The sequence below is a fragment of the Vanessa tameamea genome, chromosome 5 (genome assembly GCF_037043105.1).
Source record: "Vanessa tameamea isolate UH-Manoa-2023 chromosome 5, ilVanTame1 primary haplotype, whole genome shotgun sequence".
Classification (NCBI taxonomy): domain Eukaryota; kingdom Metazoa; phylum Arthropoda; class Insecta; order Lepidoptera; family Nymphalidae; genus Vanessa; species Vanessa tameamea.
The window spans coordinates 3,620,388-3,638,088 of record NC_087313.1 but is presented as its reverse complement, the minus strand read 5'-3'; the positions used below and the strand labels follow the sequence as shown (position 1 = coordinate 3,638,088).

General features: G+C 31.2%; 1 protein-coding gene across 1 annotated transcript in view; it reads left to right on the top strand.

The window, feature by feature from the left end:
* 5-ht2a (5-hydroxytryptamine (serotonin) receptor 2A) overlaps positions 1–8,192 on the top strand; it is a 65,753-nt gene extending 57,561 nt beyond the window's left edge. The window contains exons 8-9 of the mRNA XM_026629034.2: positions 55–181; positions 7,959–8,192. Of these exons, the coding sequence (XP_026484819.1) occupies positions 55–181; positions 7,959–8,148 (317 nt within the window). The 3' untranslated portion in view covers positions 8,149–8,192. The remainder of the gene's footprint in view (positions 1–54; positions 182–7,958) is intronic.
* The last annotated feature ends 9,509 nt before the right edge of the window (positions 8,193–17,701 follow it).

Here is a 17,701-nt window from a genome sequence, read left to right as displayed (position 1 = left end):
ATTTAAAAATATGTCAAAAAGAGACCAAACCCAAAGAAACTTTTTTTGTTTCAGAGCACGTTGTGGACATCTGCCTTTGGTTGGGCTACGTGTCGTCTACCATCAATCCAATCATCTATACAGTCTTCAACAGAACCTTCAGAGCAGCGTTCTTGAGACTTCTTAGGTGCCATTGTAGCAGGTAAGACTGAATCGCACACATATAAAACCATCTCTGTACATACATAAAGTAAACTTTCTTTTACACGTACATACATAATGCATAAACACATGCATATATTTATTTTGCGTATTTAATCTTATTTGATTCTCCAGTAAAACGGAATATTGCATGGATATTCTCTTACACACACGTGCACGGTTATAAGTTCTTCCGCACAACCAAACGTGCTTAAACTCATTAATACATATATTTCGCATGGTTCACATGTATTTTATTTTTAAGAGTTTAAACCAAGTTTAATTAATTGTATTCTATATTAAATGTTAATTGAACCGTTGACTCTTAAACCCGTGAAAAATATGTGACATTATAAGTCGTTTAATGACCGCGTTATTTATGTTATGAAAATCGCAAACAAAACCAAATTAAATATAGGGGAAGGTTAATGTCAGCGTTAATTAGAATTTCCTTGGTATTCAAGCGTTCTAAGTTAGCGACCATTTTGTTTCGTTTAATTTTGGAGGGGGAAGATACATCGTTTAATTTGTCTTAAATTTTCCGTACACTAGATTTAAATTAACGCCGGTTCTAAATTTAAATTATATTTGAAGTATTTCGAATTCAGTTTTTTGTATTTGAATATTTGATTATAGTTTGATAAAAGTTCAGTAGCGATGTGTACATTTCTAACTGCTAGGCCCCTTCATAAAATCTTCCGCCACACTTAAAACACTTTACTAAATAGCTAGACTAATTGGATTGTTTTGTTTGGGACTTAAAGTTAGTCCTCGTATCGCTGACCGCATTCCAAATCATTCTCAAAGGAATGTTAGTGTCTGTTAGTCGTTTTGCTATCCAAACTTTGTAACTGAGATTAAACAATTACTCCGAACATAACATACTTGAGCGTAGAACGATATATTATTTTCTGCTAAAGTTTTTTGGAGTAAACCTTTTTTGGGCGTGTTAAATGTAATATTATTTGATCGACTTTCAGTGTAGTGTTCCTGTTTGTGTGTTGTTTCACGGTTGGATTAAATTTTTCTCATAGTGTTGATCATTTTTTGAAAATTCATTTGTCTGTTGAATCTAAGTATATTAGTTCCAATGAAGATTTCAAAATAGAGGAAATAATACAGAGAATGGCTCACGTTTATTTTTTTCATTGTATTTTTTTTTATGTTCTCAAATTAATAACTAGGATCTCCTTCGTAAAATATAGAAAATATTGAACACAAACATTATACTATAACGAAACATAAAAAAGGCTTGGATGTTATTTGTGTCAACATTATCAAGTTTCCATTTGGTCGTTATATACAAATTTTTTTATTAATATATCTTAAAAAATGACACGTCGAAAGTGTATATTTAAAATAAAAATAATTGTTAGTATATTGTTAGTAACAATCTGTAAATGACCCACGGCTGGGCTGAGGGTTCCTCTCTTTTTTGAGGAAAAGATTTTAGAAGTTACTCCTTTATGCTGATCCAATGTGGGATGGTGGGTATGGATGTGGTATTGAACTGAAATTAAACATGTGTAGGTCTCCTTAAGATTTTCTTTACCGAGCAGGCGATGAATTATAAACAAAAATTAAGCACATTGAAGTTCAGTGGGGCTTGCCTTTGTTTGATCCTGAAATTATCGGTAAAGATCTAATCACTGGGCCATCTCGGATCTTTAATAGTAGATAAATAGTGAATGAATCACATGATCGCTTTTAGCAATATTATCATATCAAATACCAAACCTTCTCCGAAACTCGCTTTATCTTCTGTTGCAAATTTTACGAATATTGGCTTAGTAGTTATTTCACTAAAGCATTGCAACGAAAACGGCTCCTAATTTATTTAAGATGTTTACAATACATTATTCAAAGTGCAAATCAAAAGTAAATACAATACGAATTGATTATTCACAATTTGATTGCAAGACACAAGATCTCATCAACGAATCGGTCGGTTCAAAGGTTTTAATTAATAGATATCTTGTCGAAGGTTATATATTGATTGCTTTCTATGATTTTGGTCCGTCAGTGAATATTAATTAATAAATTCATGATCAAACATGAATAAAACATCACCTTTATACTTCGGGTCGATGTGAAAAAATGCCCACCATGAAGTTCGTTAATGTTTAATTTATTTACAACGTGTCTACTCGTACAATTATACTCGTATCGTAAATAAACGCTACATTAATTAAAATTTTAATTATTTCTCTTTTTGTTATTGTTATAGGAGTAATTTGCTTGTTATATTTTAATTAAACTCAAGCTTATTACAAACGTGAAACCTCATATAGTTAAATAATGTACTGGATATATGTATATATTTTTTATTGATGGTAGGACTTTTGCTTGAATAAATACTCTTTATTGCTGTGTTCCGGTTCGGAGGACGAGATAACCAGTATATATTGCATCATATCCAAGATGGGTTCATAAAACCTTAGAACCATCAACGACATTTTAAGGAGTGGTTTTTATTTTCTTGCAACATAAACAAAATTAGTCACAATCAGGTCAATTGGCAGGCTTGTCTTCCTATAACTAAGTGAAGTAATGGTCTGCTAATGACTGACTATAGACTGCTGGACTTATTGCTGGGCGAATGTACGAGATGGAAATAACCAAATAATAATGGATGGTGAGTTTCTGTCTGCGGTTCTTCTCAGGCCCGAGTCGTTTATTTCCGAACCGGTGGTAGATTTTTGACTGTCAAACAGCAATTTTAACGCTTATTGAATAACGATTTTGATTAGCCTTCTTCTCCTCTGGAGGAGAAAGTGGACTCTTTTTCAGCACGCTGTGATAAGAATAATAAATCTTAGAAAGAAAATAATAAAATTAGTACAACTCAAACTTAAAAAAAAAATTGTTTTCCTGACCCCTGAACTTGGAAAGCCCGTGTCGTCGGGAGCTGTGCTAGGGCACTATAACAAATGTTTTTAAATATTATTTTGAGTTTGTAAAATATATATACAATACAAGTATACAGTACTCAAACGACACTGAGTAACAATTTAATAAAAAAACATGTATATAAATTAACTTGATGCCGTCGAATAACAAATGTACTAATAAAATAGTAGAATACTAATAAAACGTAATGTACTTTCTGAATCTTTACATCAAGAGTCGTGCAAAATATATCTATATTAATAATTTCGTGCAGGTCTACGATAGACCCGATCAAAACCTATCCACATATATAGATCATTAAAATATAATATTTTTTTAGTGGATAACATATATTCGCACAATTCGTATTATCGAAATATTTTGATATTAAGTCCATGAAATTCGATGACATGACAATTCAAAGGGCGGCCATGTTTGACGTACGGGTGCGTTCAGAATGTGTGTTCCAAATAGTAATTTCGTGAAGAGTGCAGTAATTAGTATGTTTATATTACTCTGGTTTTATTTATTTTACCCGGGAAGCCGGATTTTCATCTATTTTTATATAAATATAAATTCACTATCTGTGCTCAGATAGCTTATATAATATAACAAAGTAGTTCGTGAAAATTTTCATACAAATTATCGTAAAAAAAGTATAACAATCATAAAATGGAACTCCAGTTTTTATTGATCTGGTTTTCTTTAAATTAAAAATCAATTGTTTTACATAAAACATATAAACGTGCTTATGTCAAGGCAGGTCAAGGCAGATGGTTATTAATTAAATTACCAAGATCATAAGCAGAATATTCTAAGCACGTTCTGTATAAAGCGCTTCCGAGGCTGAGAATATCATGTCTACTTATTAATACATGGGATATGGTCGTTCACTTAAGTTTATACTAAAGAAAAGCAATGTTACTTAAAGTTACTTGTAGGTAATGTGACTTAGATAATCGCGGATGGATTGTACTTCTATTTTAGTATATTTTTTAGATATAATCACGAGTAAATTATGTACAAAGCCATTTAAATCCTAGCGAATGCGTTAACAGCGTTGGGTCCAAAAAGGTTTTTTTTTAATACACGAATTTCAGTAATGACAAAGGTAGTAAATAATTTACTGTACGAATATATTTGTATTGTCGTTCACAATGAGAAGAGTGGATTCATCTTTTTCTGAAAATACCGAAATAAAAAAAAAAATTGTTATATTTTCTTCAAATATTCGACCGTGTCGATTTGACATCTCGTAACAACAAGGGATGTTAGAACCCAACTACTGTCATGTTTGACAACGTTCTGGCAGAGCACGTAATGGCTGACCCTTCATCTAGTTACTATCAGTCCGTAAATGGCCTTAATAGAGACTTTGGACTTACCTTCTCGTATAAAGAGCGTATAGTTTTGTTATAATAGAATTTATTACATCTATATCTGAGGTAACGGGAATATGTCAGTCAGGTTTTCTTCCCGAAACATTATTTATTTATTTGTAAAATTACATTAAAAATATATTCCACTAATATAAATAATACACTCGATAACACGCACTGATATGTATAAACATACAAAAATTGATCACGACATTCCAACATTGAATCACGTATACTCAATTTTAAAATTCTTATAATTGCATAATATAGAATAATTAAATGTCAACACAGAACGATTTATGAAGAAAATAATTTAAAATGAGATATTTTTTTATCTCATATGGACGAGAAGACTTGAATATGGGCACCTGGTTGTAAGCGGACACCACACATAGACATTGGCACTGTAATATATATTACTAATTCCTTACATCACCAATCTCACCAACGTTAGGAACGTTAGGAAGATGTTATATCTCTAGTGCCTGTAGTTACACTAGCACACTCACACAACAATAATGAGTATTACTGTTTGACTGAAGAATATATTAGTGAATATTACCTACTCAGACACAAAGCCATACCATAAAATGATACCACTCATATTAAAGCCAGTCACTTAGAAATGTATCCACTGAAAAGTGATTAGTAAGATATTTTTTTTAAATTTCGTTAAAGTATTGAATAAAGAATAAAGAAAATTGAGAGCCGAGATGGCCCAGTGGTTAGAACGCTTCTTAACCGATGATTTTGGGGTTCAAACCCAGGCAAGCACCACTGAATTTTCGTGTGCTTCATTTGTGTTTATAATTCATCACGTGCTCGGCGGTGAAGGAAAACACCGTGAGGAAACCTAAACGTGTTTAATTTCAACGAAATTCTGCCACATGTGTATCCACTGACCCGCATTGGAACAGCGTGGTGGAATATGCTCCAAATCTTCTCCTCAAAGGGAGAAGAGGCCTTAACCCAGCAGTGGGAAATTTACAGGCTGTTAATGCAATTGAATAAATACGTCAATAAATACAAACATACATATGTACTTAATAAATGTTATAGGTTATAGAGAGTAGTTATAAAATGAATACTCTTCGCACGTATTAATATTCTACGGAAATTTAGACGATAATTTATTGATAAAAATTGTATAATTTCTTGGCACAAAATGTATTTAAGAGAGACTGCGGACCGTGAGTAAAGTTTTATATTGAAAGAATCGCCATTCTCTATTTTAAACTTGTGTAAATGCTTTATATATTTTGTCAGCGAAAATGAATATTATTTTTCAATTAGAGAATTAATATTAAATACACTTAAAATTATTAAAATTACGATATGATGTAGGCAATAAAATGATGTTTTCAAATATTTATTTGACATCATATCCACTACGTTCTAAATTCAAATTAAAGCGCCCACGTGCAATTTCAATGCATTTTCACAATGAACCATTTGACAATTTGAAACCTGACTATGAATAGATGAACGAGTAAATTTGACGTCACCGAAATCCAATCAAAGCATTTTAGTTATTCAATTTTATTAATACGTAGATTTTCTGTTTTTCAAAGAAAATTCAGTATTTTAAAACTCCTTTAAAAATTGGTCTTATCCATAATTTTCTCTGTATAGCAGGTAATGTAAAGGAAAGGTAACTGTATCGATGTAATTAATTTGGATACCTGATGATGATCATGAAATTTTCGATAAAGAAGAGAAAATAAGACAAAAACACCAGCAAATTGGTAAACAACTAACATTATGGTAGCCTGTATGTCGGGGTAGGTACATTACTATCGTCACGGTAGCGTGTGAAATCGATCCCGTGGCGTCCATCAAAGACGGTAGGTATTACGGAGTCCTAGGCGCAATAGGCATCCTCAATAGGACGGCAGATCCAACACGATCCAAGAGATTAGGCGCAAGACCAGACGCACACTATCATTATCAGTGCTCAGGCCGTTTCTGAAAAAAATTCGACAGAAAAACTCAATAACTTTTTATCGGCCTGACCTGGGGTTTGTAATCAGAACCTCGGGATCGTTGGTCTTATATCTAGATACACATGGAACGATAACAAGATCTCCCAAATAATCAAAATAATTCCTTGATCCAAAATCGAATCACACCAATCAGTGTTTGTCTTTCGTCTATACAGACAAATGAATTTAAATTTCAGTAGTGTTGTGATTCATTAGTTTCCGTAAACATTGTTATTGTCACTCAAAGTAACATCGGCACACTATCGCAACTTTAAATTGGTTACTAATAATACAAGTGTTGAACTTTAGTTCCTCTCGTCAACTTACTTCGAACAAGTTTTTAATACATTCTGCCTCGCTTCAAGTAAGTTGTGGTAATTCTGTTACGACGCGTCAGTTGTCGCATCGATGGATATTTTGCATTTTATTAATAAACAAGTTTGTTTGCGTACATTTAAGTTATAAATTAGCTTTGAAAAATTGTCTGAAGTTTCATATAAGAGTTTTAATTTAGCTGTATGCATCATCTCAGTTGATAACAAAATATTTCTGGGCTTAACAGTTATGAAAAAAATCGTTTTTGTTTTATGGTATTAGTGACTCGATTGAATTACAGATACGAATTGAAAACTAAGCAATTAAAATTGTGGCGCCACTTATAAATGATATCATGTATGTATACACAAATTAAAGTAGATTATATCTAAGGCATTATACATCCAATTATTCGCAGGTCAACTTAAACACTATCTTCAAGTGCCCTTTTGCTTAACTGCTTGCATTCTTCATCAATAATAGGTGTTTAGAAATGTTTTATATTTTTTTTTTATGAATATATATACAGTAATTTGTCATGTTTTTAATTATTCTATGAATGTCATTAAAATTATCGAATTATGTTTAATTTGCGGATAAATTTTGTAATTTTTGGGTCATCTGTTGTATCATAATAATTATTATTAATTGAAATTCATTAGCAGCCTGTAAATTTCCCACTGCTGGGCTAAGGCCTCCTCTCCCTTTGAGAAGGTTTGGAGCATATTCCACCACGCTGCTCCAATGCGGGTTGGTGGAATACACATGTGGCAGAATTTCGTTGAAATTAGACACATGCAGGTTTCCTCACGATGTTTTCCTTCACTGCCGAGGACGAGATGAATTATAATTGAAATTAATCTAAGAAAAATATTGCAACAGATTGACAATCTGTTGGTCTATTTTCAACAGTTATTAGATGGAATAATTGGAAAAAATAGACAATAAATTACTCGGTGGTAGGTCTTGTGCAAGCCCGCCTGGATAGGTACTACTCACTAATCGTATATTCTACTGCCACATAGCAATACTCAGTATTCCAATTTGAAGGGTAAGTGAGCCAGTGTACTACTAAGTGCCACAAATTGGCAGAACATTGGCGATATGGTTTAAATTTTCTTTCGGCGCCAGTTTCTTTGGGTACTGTTTACCCTTAGGTGGACTGTTTGCCTACGTATGTCATAAAAAAAAAATGCAAATATTTTTTTTCCAGGAGAGGTCGTTGCACTCGATATCTATCAGTCGGTTCTACACGTGGCGCATCTCAACTCTGCGCGCGATCAGCATTGCCGCTTGCTATTTCCCTTCGTCCATCAGCGATGCCTACCACAACACCCACACAGGAAACCACCGAAACTGTGCTCATAGAACCTCAGCTAAGTAACTTTAAAGTTCGCTATTAAATAAAGTTGTAATTTTCTTAATGTAAATATTATCTGATCATCATAAATATTTCTTGTATATTTGTATCTTAATATAACTGTAATTTACTAGCGCGTAAGTTGAGAGAGATCTTATATTCTCTTCGACATTATTTACTTATTATAGGAACCTATAGTTATTACAAATACTACATAGAAAGACTAAGAGTATTTGACAAACGGTTGCTTTGTCTTTATTATGAGTTGTATTAAACACGTTAGCAAATTAATCACCGCGAGACATTTTAAGTACGTTCGAAGTCAAACCCAAGCCTTCAGATGAAGAACAGCCTGCGATGAACGAACGCGAAAATATGCCGAAAGCATTCGTTTAAAAAATAATGAGCGTACACGAATTAAAGAATTCTTGAATGTCATAATTGTTATTAATTTACTCTTCGTAATTGAATTTCTTATTAATTATTATTCCGCCATAAATAATATTTTAATTTTAATTGTTATTTATGAAGTCATATTAATATGTTGTTAGATCGTATTCTAGATACATTTTTGTTTTTCAAAAATAGTATGTATAAAATTAGTATTCGTACTATTGTGATATTCGTAAGAAATATTTCATACTGAATTAATTTAAACGTCAATTCAATTCACTGAAGTTTGACAATCATTCTCAAACTTAGCGAATTGACGGACATTGTTTCAACTTATTTAATACGACCTTTAAAAAGTAATTATTAAAAAAATAGACCAATAAAAACTTACGTTTTAAAATGTATAAAAGCAGACTAATTAATTATCTCATTTCATTGGAGCACTGACGCCTATTTCATTAGATAATTTTAATTACGCGAATTTTTTTTTAGACATTTGTTAATGTATATAAAATTATATTAGATGTCAAACCATTCGATAAATTTATATAACACGAATTTTATTAGCCTTGATCGTATATAATTTTAGTATTGTATAACAATATATTTAGGAAATTTATTAATTTTAATTGATCACAGTCAAAACAAAAAGGAAAATTAGTCGTTAATTGTATAGTCGAAGATGAAATCTTGATAATTTGTTTAGAGTAATGAGTTTAGTATAAGTAATTGGTTGTTAATAAATATAAAACTTAACATAAATATATAAATCTATTAATTAAATTATTTTTAAATTGTATTATTATTTTAAATACATAGAGAAGATATGATCTTCTTTTATTGAAAAACATGTTTTAACATGAGACTAAAGCAGAGGAACGACTAGAGGTTGTCCCAGTTGTGGGCCTGTGGCAGCTATAAAGAGGAGTATCCTTTTCGAGCAGATGCCTTGAGTTTATTCCTCCATGCTGCTTCAATGACGGTTGATAAACACATAGGTAGAAAAGAAACAGTAAGTAAGCAAACTGAGGTCATATTGTACCTGTTCTGTTTTTTTTTTTTGATAAGATAATATATTCATACATAAAACCACTCAAGAACAGCAGTATCAGATATGAGGATGTTGATTAGCGAGAATGGATAGAATAAATAAATAAGGAGTATACAAGAGGAAGCTTGAAAGTAGCGCTAATAACAGAAAAAGTTTAGGGAAACCGTTTGAGTTGGAATTAACATATGAGGCGCAGGAACCACACGTTATTAAAAGACTGATGAGCATGAGCGTAGAGGGAGGAAGGAGGGAAGAGGACGACCTAAGAAGACATGGATGCAGTGTGTGAGAGAAATGGATGTAAACGATTAGATGATGAATGATAGAGGAGAGTGGAAGAAAAAGACATAATGCGCCGACCTCAAATGGATTGCGACATGGGCAGGGAAAGGGAGAAGGAAGCCACTAAAGAAAGAAAACTACGAACCGGAAAACGCAGCGTGGGCAGCCTCTACAAGGTAGACTGACGATCTTGCGAGGACCGCGGAAAGCCGCTCGTTGCGGGTAGCGCAAGACCGGCAGTTGTGGAGATCCTTGGCGGAGGCCTTTGTCCAGATGTGCACGTATAAAGCATCTGAAAATTATGTGGTGTTTCAGATTGGAACTCGTTTTCTAACAAATAAATTAAGGTCAAGTAATAGTGGTCACGTATAACACTTTGCTAGCTGTTTTTAGTTGTAACGGAATTTCAATTGACAATTACAAGTTAGTTTAAAATTTTATGATAATTTGGGAAATAAATAAGAAAATTTAGTTTTCGTTACTTGGTTTTGTATTCGAATTAATCAGTTGAGATTAACGCACACACAAACACATGGAGACACACACATACAAATATTTACATAGAAACACAAACACTTCTTCATTTAATTTTGCAGTTTTTAAAAATAAATGAAACACAATTCGTATGATATATGGCTGTTATGATAAAACAGCCTTTTTTATATAAGTCGGCACTTGGAAGGATTGTTTTAATTTCAGTTTATAGTTTCGTAACTTGCTTCAAATGAATGTATATATTTTTGAATAAAGGCTGCCTTCACTAATCTTTATCGAAACATTCGTAAATCGAAATTCAAAGAAAAAAATATTTGAACCGCGATGATTTGATTGGTTAAATATTTTCATTCTCAAAATTGATTTAACATTAACCTTTGCTTTATGAGAAAGGGTGTGTTTAAAAAAGAGTTCTGTTTTCCTTTAAAATAATTTTAAAATACCTTTGAGGTATTTTAAAATAATTTTAAAATGTATTTAAGTATTTGTTTAAGTTAACTCAATATTATTTACAGCGAAATAACGAAATATCGTTCTCGTTAAAAGTTAAAACAATATTTTATTTCTAACATAAATCTCAATGTGGAATAATATATATGTTGCCAAACGTAACGTGCCAGTGTCGCTGTTGTTTTAAATTTTCGTTAAAGTTTTATTTATTGTTCGAACATTACACAGATATGGAAGATGCTTTATCTGTTTAGAATTTTTCTTTACATTTCGGTTTCCGCTTTTATATGTAAATGTAAAAAGTAGTAATAAAAAGAATAAGAAGCACTTTTATTCTTACTACAAGTATCTGATTGACATCAAAATTATCTTCATTAAGCCAAATAATTCCATAACGTCTTAATAATCCTTTATGAATTTCCCGTACTAATTAAAAAAAAATAAGATGAGATTGGACACCTGGTCGGAACGAAGTTGCTTTCGCTTTATATAGTATGTATTAAATAACAGATACAATGGAATGAACTAACCACGTTTGAGAATATAAAAATAAAATTGACATTAAAAATACTGTGTGAATTAAAAACAGAAAATAAATTTGAAGAATTTTATAGAAAGCCGTTATGAGATAGAGAGGGAAACGTTAACTTCGATTTCTGCCAGATAACTCTACTGTGAACCTAGTAAAAGTAATTCATTTCAAAAACATACATTACTTTACTTTATACTATATTGTACACCACAAAGATAAAATAAATACATATCACATGAATACAGCCTAAATAAAATACATAGCGATCTTTCAGTACATATTTCAGTAAAGAATTATTGAAAATTAACATACTTTTGTGGTGAAACTGTAATATTTATCCGTTGCGATCAGTTACTTGTTTTTTTAAAGACGTAATGTTATATTATGATTACTGATTTAAGAAAGAGGTTTGATATTTATTGTAGACATATATAATGATTAATTTATATTATTTTGTTGATTGTATTTTTTTTAAATGGTTCTGTATTTTTTAATATTATATCATAATATTCTATTTTCCTAAAGTCGTTTCCTACTAATTCATAATGCATTAAAATGTTTATATTTTTATAGTTATACAAAAAATTGTAGAAAATTTACCAGATGCCACCTTTGCGCGAGTTCGGCTAATCAAGTACCTAAAGTAACACCTAAATAATTACTCATCCATCAGTTATTCGACTTTCAACAAATAATAATTTTGATTGCTGTGTTCCAATTCGTAAGTTACTTTTACAGACACAAGACACAATATCTTGCAATTTGTCAGACTAACTACATTAAAATTTGTTATGAAAATAAAAATAGATCTGAACGATGCTGATACTTGATTTGTAAACATTTTATTTCGATACATAATTTATTGGGCATTGAGTTGATTTTTACATAAAATCGTCACAATATGTATGTAAATAAAAATTTTATCAAATAACAATATCTAGTATTTATTAAATAGATGTGTCAAAGAAGATGTGCAATTAAAATGATGATATTGTTAGTATAGAATAAAAGTTATTTAAAAAAAAAAATGTCTTGTTTCATTGATTGTCAAGTTTCGAAACAAAATTTTATGATACGATAAAATTATTCAGGGCTCTTATTACGACTGTACGATCGGATTTAAAATGATTCCTTTAATTTTTGATTATCTACTGATATCCACGATAAGGAAATAAGCATTTTTGCTGGCTTTAATAAATCAATGTATTTCGAGCGAGAAAATAAATAAATACGGAAATAGCCGATTATGTCAGTGGATAAACGTCATAATTTGTATAATTATATTGTTAATTTCACATTTGATTTTCACTATTGGTCACTTTTATTAATCAATGTAATTGCTGATTTTTTTTCATTTCCTTTCCCTTAAAAAAAATCGCAATGTTTTGAAGATTATTTATCTTTACATAGTATAAAACAAAGTCGCTTTCCGCCGCCTTTACTCTTAGATCTTTTAAATTACGCAACGAATTTTAATGCAATACATCAATTAACACAGTGATTATAGGAGAAGATTTATATGTACATATGTATGATACATGCATATTATAGAAGAGAAAAAATGAGAATTTAACTTCCCTGGTTGGAAAAAAATGAGATTTTTTTATATTTGTTCTTTAATCTTAAAGTTGGACATATAACATTAGATAAAACCATATGAAATACAAAGAGACAGCGAGAAAGAGAAAGAGAAATAAAGGTAGCCATAACGGTTTTTCCTTACGTGATAATTTCTGCCAGTCATTCTACTGTAAGCCGCATAAAAGAACTTCGTTATTAAAAAATAAATATTCATAATAAGAAAAAATAAAAGAATCATATGACCCATTTGAATTTAGAATAACATTGAATCTTATTCTAAATGTAGTTTGGAATTCCTCTAAATCCAATATCAATTCACCGTCGTAAAATATAGATAAAATCATAAAGCCTGTATTGAGTTATACGGTACGACCACTTCTCAATACGAGCCAGGACCTTCGTAAGTCACAGGAGAATTATTCAATTTGTCTTATCCATAACCGACTGCCTATAAAGCGAGGGTCGAATTTATCTGCTTGAATCAAGTTTATCGAAAAGTAACGGTTTTGTTTCAAGTTATTTAGTTTATAGAATTTTATTACTCATAAAGAACCTTACAGTTCACTTTACAATGAGCATATAACTTATATACAAAGTTCGTGTGTTTCAGTGGCAGAATCAGTGGCAGTACGTGTCCACAATGACCCAAAAAAAGATAAATATTTTTTTTTTTTTACAAAAGAATGTATAAATTTAAATTTTAAATTTTAGCAACATTAAATTTGAGTTTTAAATATAGAAATAATATTTGCTAATTTTATATACGTTTTCTCTTATAAAGAATTTTAGTTTCTTTGTAAAGTTATCTTTTATACTTGTACACGTTTTTATTCTCATAATTTAACAAAAATAACGGGTTCACTGAGGCTATTTTGTTCAGGATAAAACAAAAACATCCATCAGTTTTCATATCATAAATCTTTATAGGAATGTTTTATATATTCTAAAAAGATTTTTGTACTCCAATTAATTTTTAACGTTAACAATAATAAACAAGGTATTTTGCAGTAAATTAAAATCGACGTTAAATATTTGTCTGCATGAAGGTGTTTACGTAAATATAAATTATGTATTTTTTTATACATAGTTTTTTTGTGGTGTTGTTTTTCATAACTATAGATGTGTCGCCTTAATATTAATAAACTATTTCGTGCTGTGTTGGTAAATATATAATAATATATCTAATTGGTTTACAATACGCTACATACAACAATCAAAGAGGCCTCTAACCTCTAAACTAGGAAACCTTCGTTTTTTCCATTGACTTCACTATCGGTGCTTCGTTTATTTAGACTTATCGTTGGCCTTACATTTCTCGTTAAGTTAAAATAAAGAGAAATATATTAAATTCAAATAATAAAAAAATACAAAATATGCCGAAACAATATGAAGTGATTTAATATACATTATATATATATAAACTTTGATACTTTTCAGTTTCCATTCGATGTCATCATTACATTTTCCAAGGTATGATAAAGTTCCCGGTTCTCCACCCTCCGCGTCCAGCCGAGTCGACCAAATCAATACAATACAAAATACAACATTGGTTACTAAATATATTTTTCCTTACACATTTTCTTTTCATTTGCTTAGAAATCTAATTAATATTTGATCGATAAAAATAAAAAAAAAAGCATATCCTCTAAGTGAGAAATATTTAAAAAAAAAGTCGACATGTTTTTTTTAATAATCTATTGACATTAATTTATTAAACAGAAATACAACGATACGTTCATTTTTTGAATCAGAAAAGTTTGTAAATCAAACAACATTCTAAAAGTACTTTTAATAGACCGATTTCGTTACAAAGAATCAAATAAAACAATCTCCTAAATATATTACAAGAATTCCGTTTTATATTCGCGGAAGATTTTCCAAATTTCTTTTACCTTCAATTGAAGTTAAAGTCGAATCAACTGGTAACAAGTTTATCCCTCCAGTCTTTTACGATTATTCAGGTATACTCAGGGATATCTCGGACACGTACGACGAGAATTATTTGTTCTTTTAACCCACGGCTTTACCTGTGCGAAATATTCACTTTACGTATAGCTCACTAGCCGATACCCCCATTTTACCCGCTCGAGGGGTGAATTAATAAAAGTATCAAATGGACCCAAACCATACTAAATTTAATCTAAATCAGGTGCAGCGCTTTAAGCGTGAACAGACAGAGATAATTTCGCATTTGTAATAGTATACCTTCGAATGAGCTATGTCATGAATTCGTAGAATTATTATTATTAAATATTATTGGATTATCAAATCAAAGAAACGAACGAGCTATGCCAATTAAGTGCCATCAATATAAAATGCAGAGAAGAATGTTTATTAATTGACTATTTATTGAATTTTTTACTTATGATATCGGGAAATAAAAGGAAGAAGACTTTGGATGTAAAAAATCCACAGTTGGGCTAAGGCTTCATTTTCTTTCAGAGGTTAAAGTTTATAACACCACACTGTTCTATTGAACATTTGGAGGATTACTAATGAAAGATTTTCTTCCTACACATGCAGCTTTCGTTACGATGTTATTATTCATAGACGAGCGCAAGATGAATTATGAAATTAAATTAAGTTTACTTGTTGAAATTTTTTTGTCCCTGTTGAAACCGCAACGGCTTAGATTCTCGTATTCCAACCGCTGGTTAATATCGACTCTTACCGGTGTTGAATGCTATATGACTGTCTGAGTGCTTTGACTATAATCTATTTCTATGCCAGATCCATTCAAATATTCGCGTAAGATTGACTTTAAAAACAAAATCTGGATTTTGTTGCTCGTCCTCATAGGATGTTGTACGTAACAGTACATAAAATACTTATAAGAATAAAAAGGAAAAATTCTAAAATGGATTACAAAAGTTCTCGACGTAATAAAGTTTACGTATTTCTTGAAAGTAGTTCATACTGGATTTACCACATGTAAAAGGAGAATACTGATGAAAGATATTTTTATTTACTCTATCAGAATTTTTGTTATAAAAAAAATTGTAGTTTTTATAGTATTAATTTATATTGAAAAATGTGTGTATTTATTTACGTGACAGTTCAGTACGCCCTCGACAAGGATAACGGATGTATAAAGGCACCAGAATCTAATATGGATTGACCATCAGAGATAAAGAATACTTCTGAATTTAATAGCAAGATCTAGATATATAGTTTACTTGGTGGCAGGGCTTCGTGCAAGCCCGTCTGGGTAGGGTACCACCCACTCATCAGATATTCTACCGCAAAACAGAAATACTTAGTATTGTTGTGTTCCGGTTTGAAGAGTGATCCAGTGTAACTACAGGACAAGGGACATAACATCTTAGCTCCCGAGGTTGGTGGCGCATTGGTGTAATGTAGGGAATGGTTATTATTTCTTACAGCATCAATGTCTATGGGCGGTTGTGGCCACTTACCATCGGATGTGTTTATCTATTACATAAAAAAATACAAGTTGCCCACGGCTTCGGCTTTAAAGGTCGGCTCAGTTAGGCTTAAGAAGTAGCCTATGATCTTCCATGGTATTCGAGCTTGCTTTATACCAAATCTCATCAAATTCGGTTCAGTGGTGTGGCCTTGAAAGAGTAACAGACAGACAGAGAGACAGAGTTCCTTTCGCATTAACATTAGTACAGACGGTAGACGTTATTGCTGTCTAAATATATTGACAGTATAATATAATTAATTAAATTATTTCAATACTAAATGTGGGATCAATGTACTGTGGCATTAAGTTACTTGCCTTTATTTACAACTGCTACCCGATCCCGCTACAATAAGGGTCTCCATATTTTTTTTATATTGTAGAGCAAATTTACAAAGAAAAATGTTTTGTTTATTATGTCTGCGATTTTGCTGGCGTACGCAGAGCACGTTAATATACAGATATTTTTTTAAGGAGATAGAAGAGAATTCGTGATCTGGATTGGTGAAGAATTTTTAAAGTGAGTATATTCATTTGTGTCACGATATGCTTACATCAATATTATGTATATAGTTATGTTGGTCCAAGGTATGAAAACAGTACAAGTAAATGCTTAATCAGCATTAAAGGAAAGGAACATGATTCATCTCATATTGTAGGTAACATATTTGATCTGAACTTAATGTATTAGAAATAATTTCAATTGATTGTATGCTTCTGAGCTTCAGCTTCTGCTCGGTCAATTCCTTAGATTCATTAATATCAGATTATTTTGCGCTCCCGTACATTCGTATTCTTAATAATATTTATTTTTTAAAAGAATAATATGTGACAATCATTGTATAGACACGAGCAGTAGAGTTAAACTTATAACATCTAGTTACCTACTTCGGAAATTCAATATATCCTTCCAGGAGTACAGTATTTGTATCTATAATAAGATTACACAGCTATTTTGAAAGTCTTTGTCCGGGTAATTGTGAATTTTATTTACTTTTTGACCGCAGCGCCACCTACCGGGTCCAATCTGAACCATCCAAAGACTCAATTCACCAAAAATTAGGACACACAAAAAGTTTCATCGAAATTGGTCTAACCGCTTAGGAATTCAGCTTATACACACCTACAGAAGATTTATAAAAAACCCCATGTTTTCCAGCTACGATAATATATACATTTAATTGATATTAACAGCTTGTTGCCCGTTTCCCTCTACTTTCCGGATCGGCGGTAGAATTACATATTTTAATTCAATACAAGATGACGATTAAGTCCTTTCATAAGACTTCTTGAGCATTTTGAGAAAGTATATTTTATTTTGGATTTTGTACAGAATCAAAAGGTTTTGTGGAATTAATAAACTTTATTATTTCATTATCACATATATT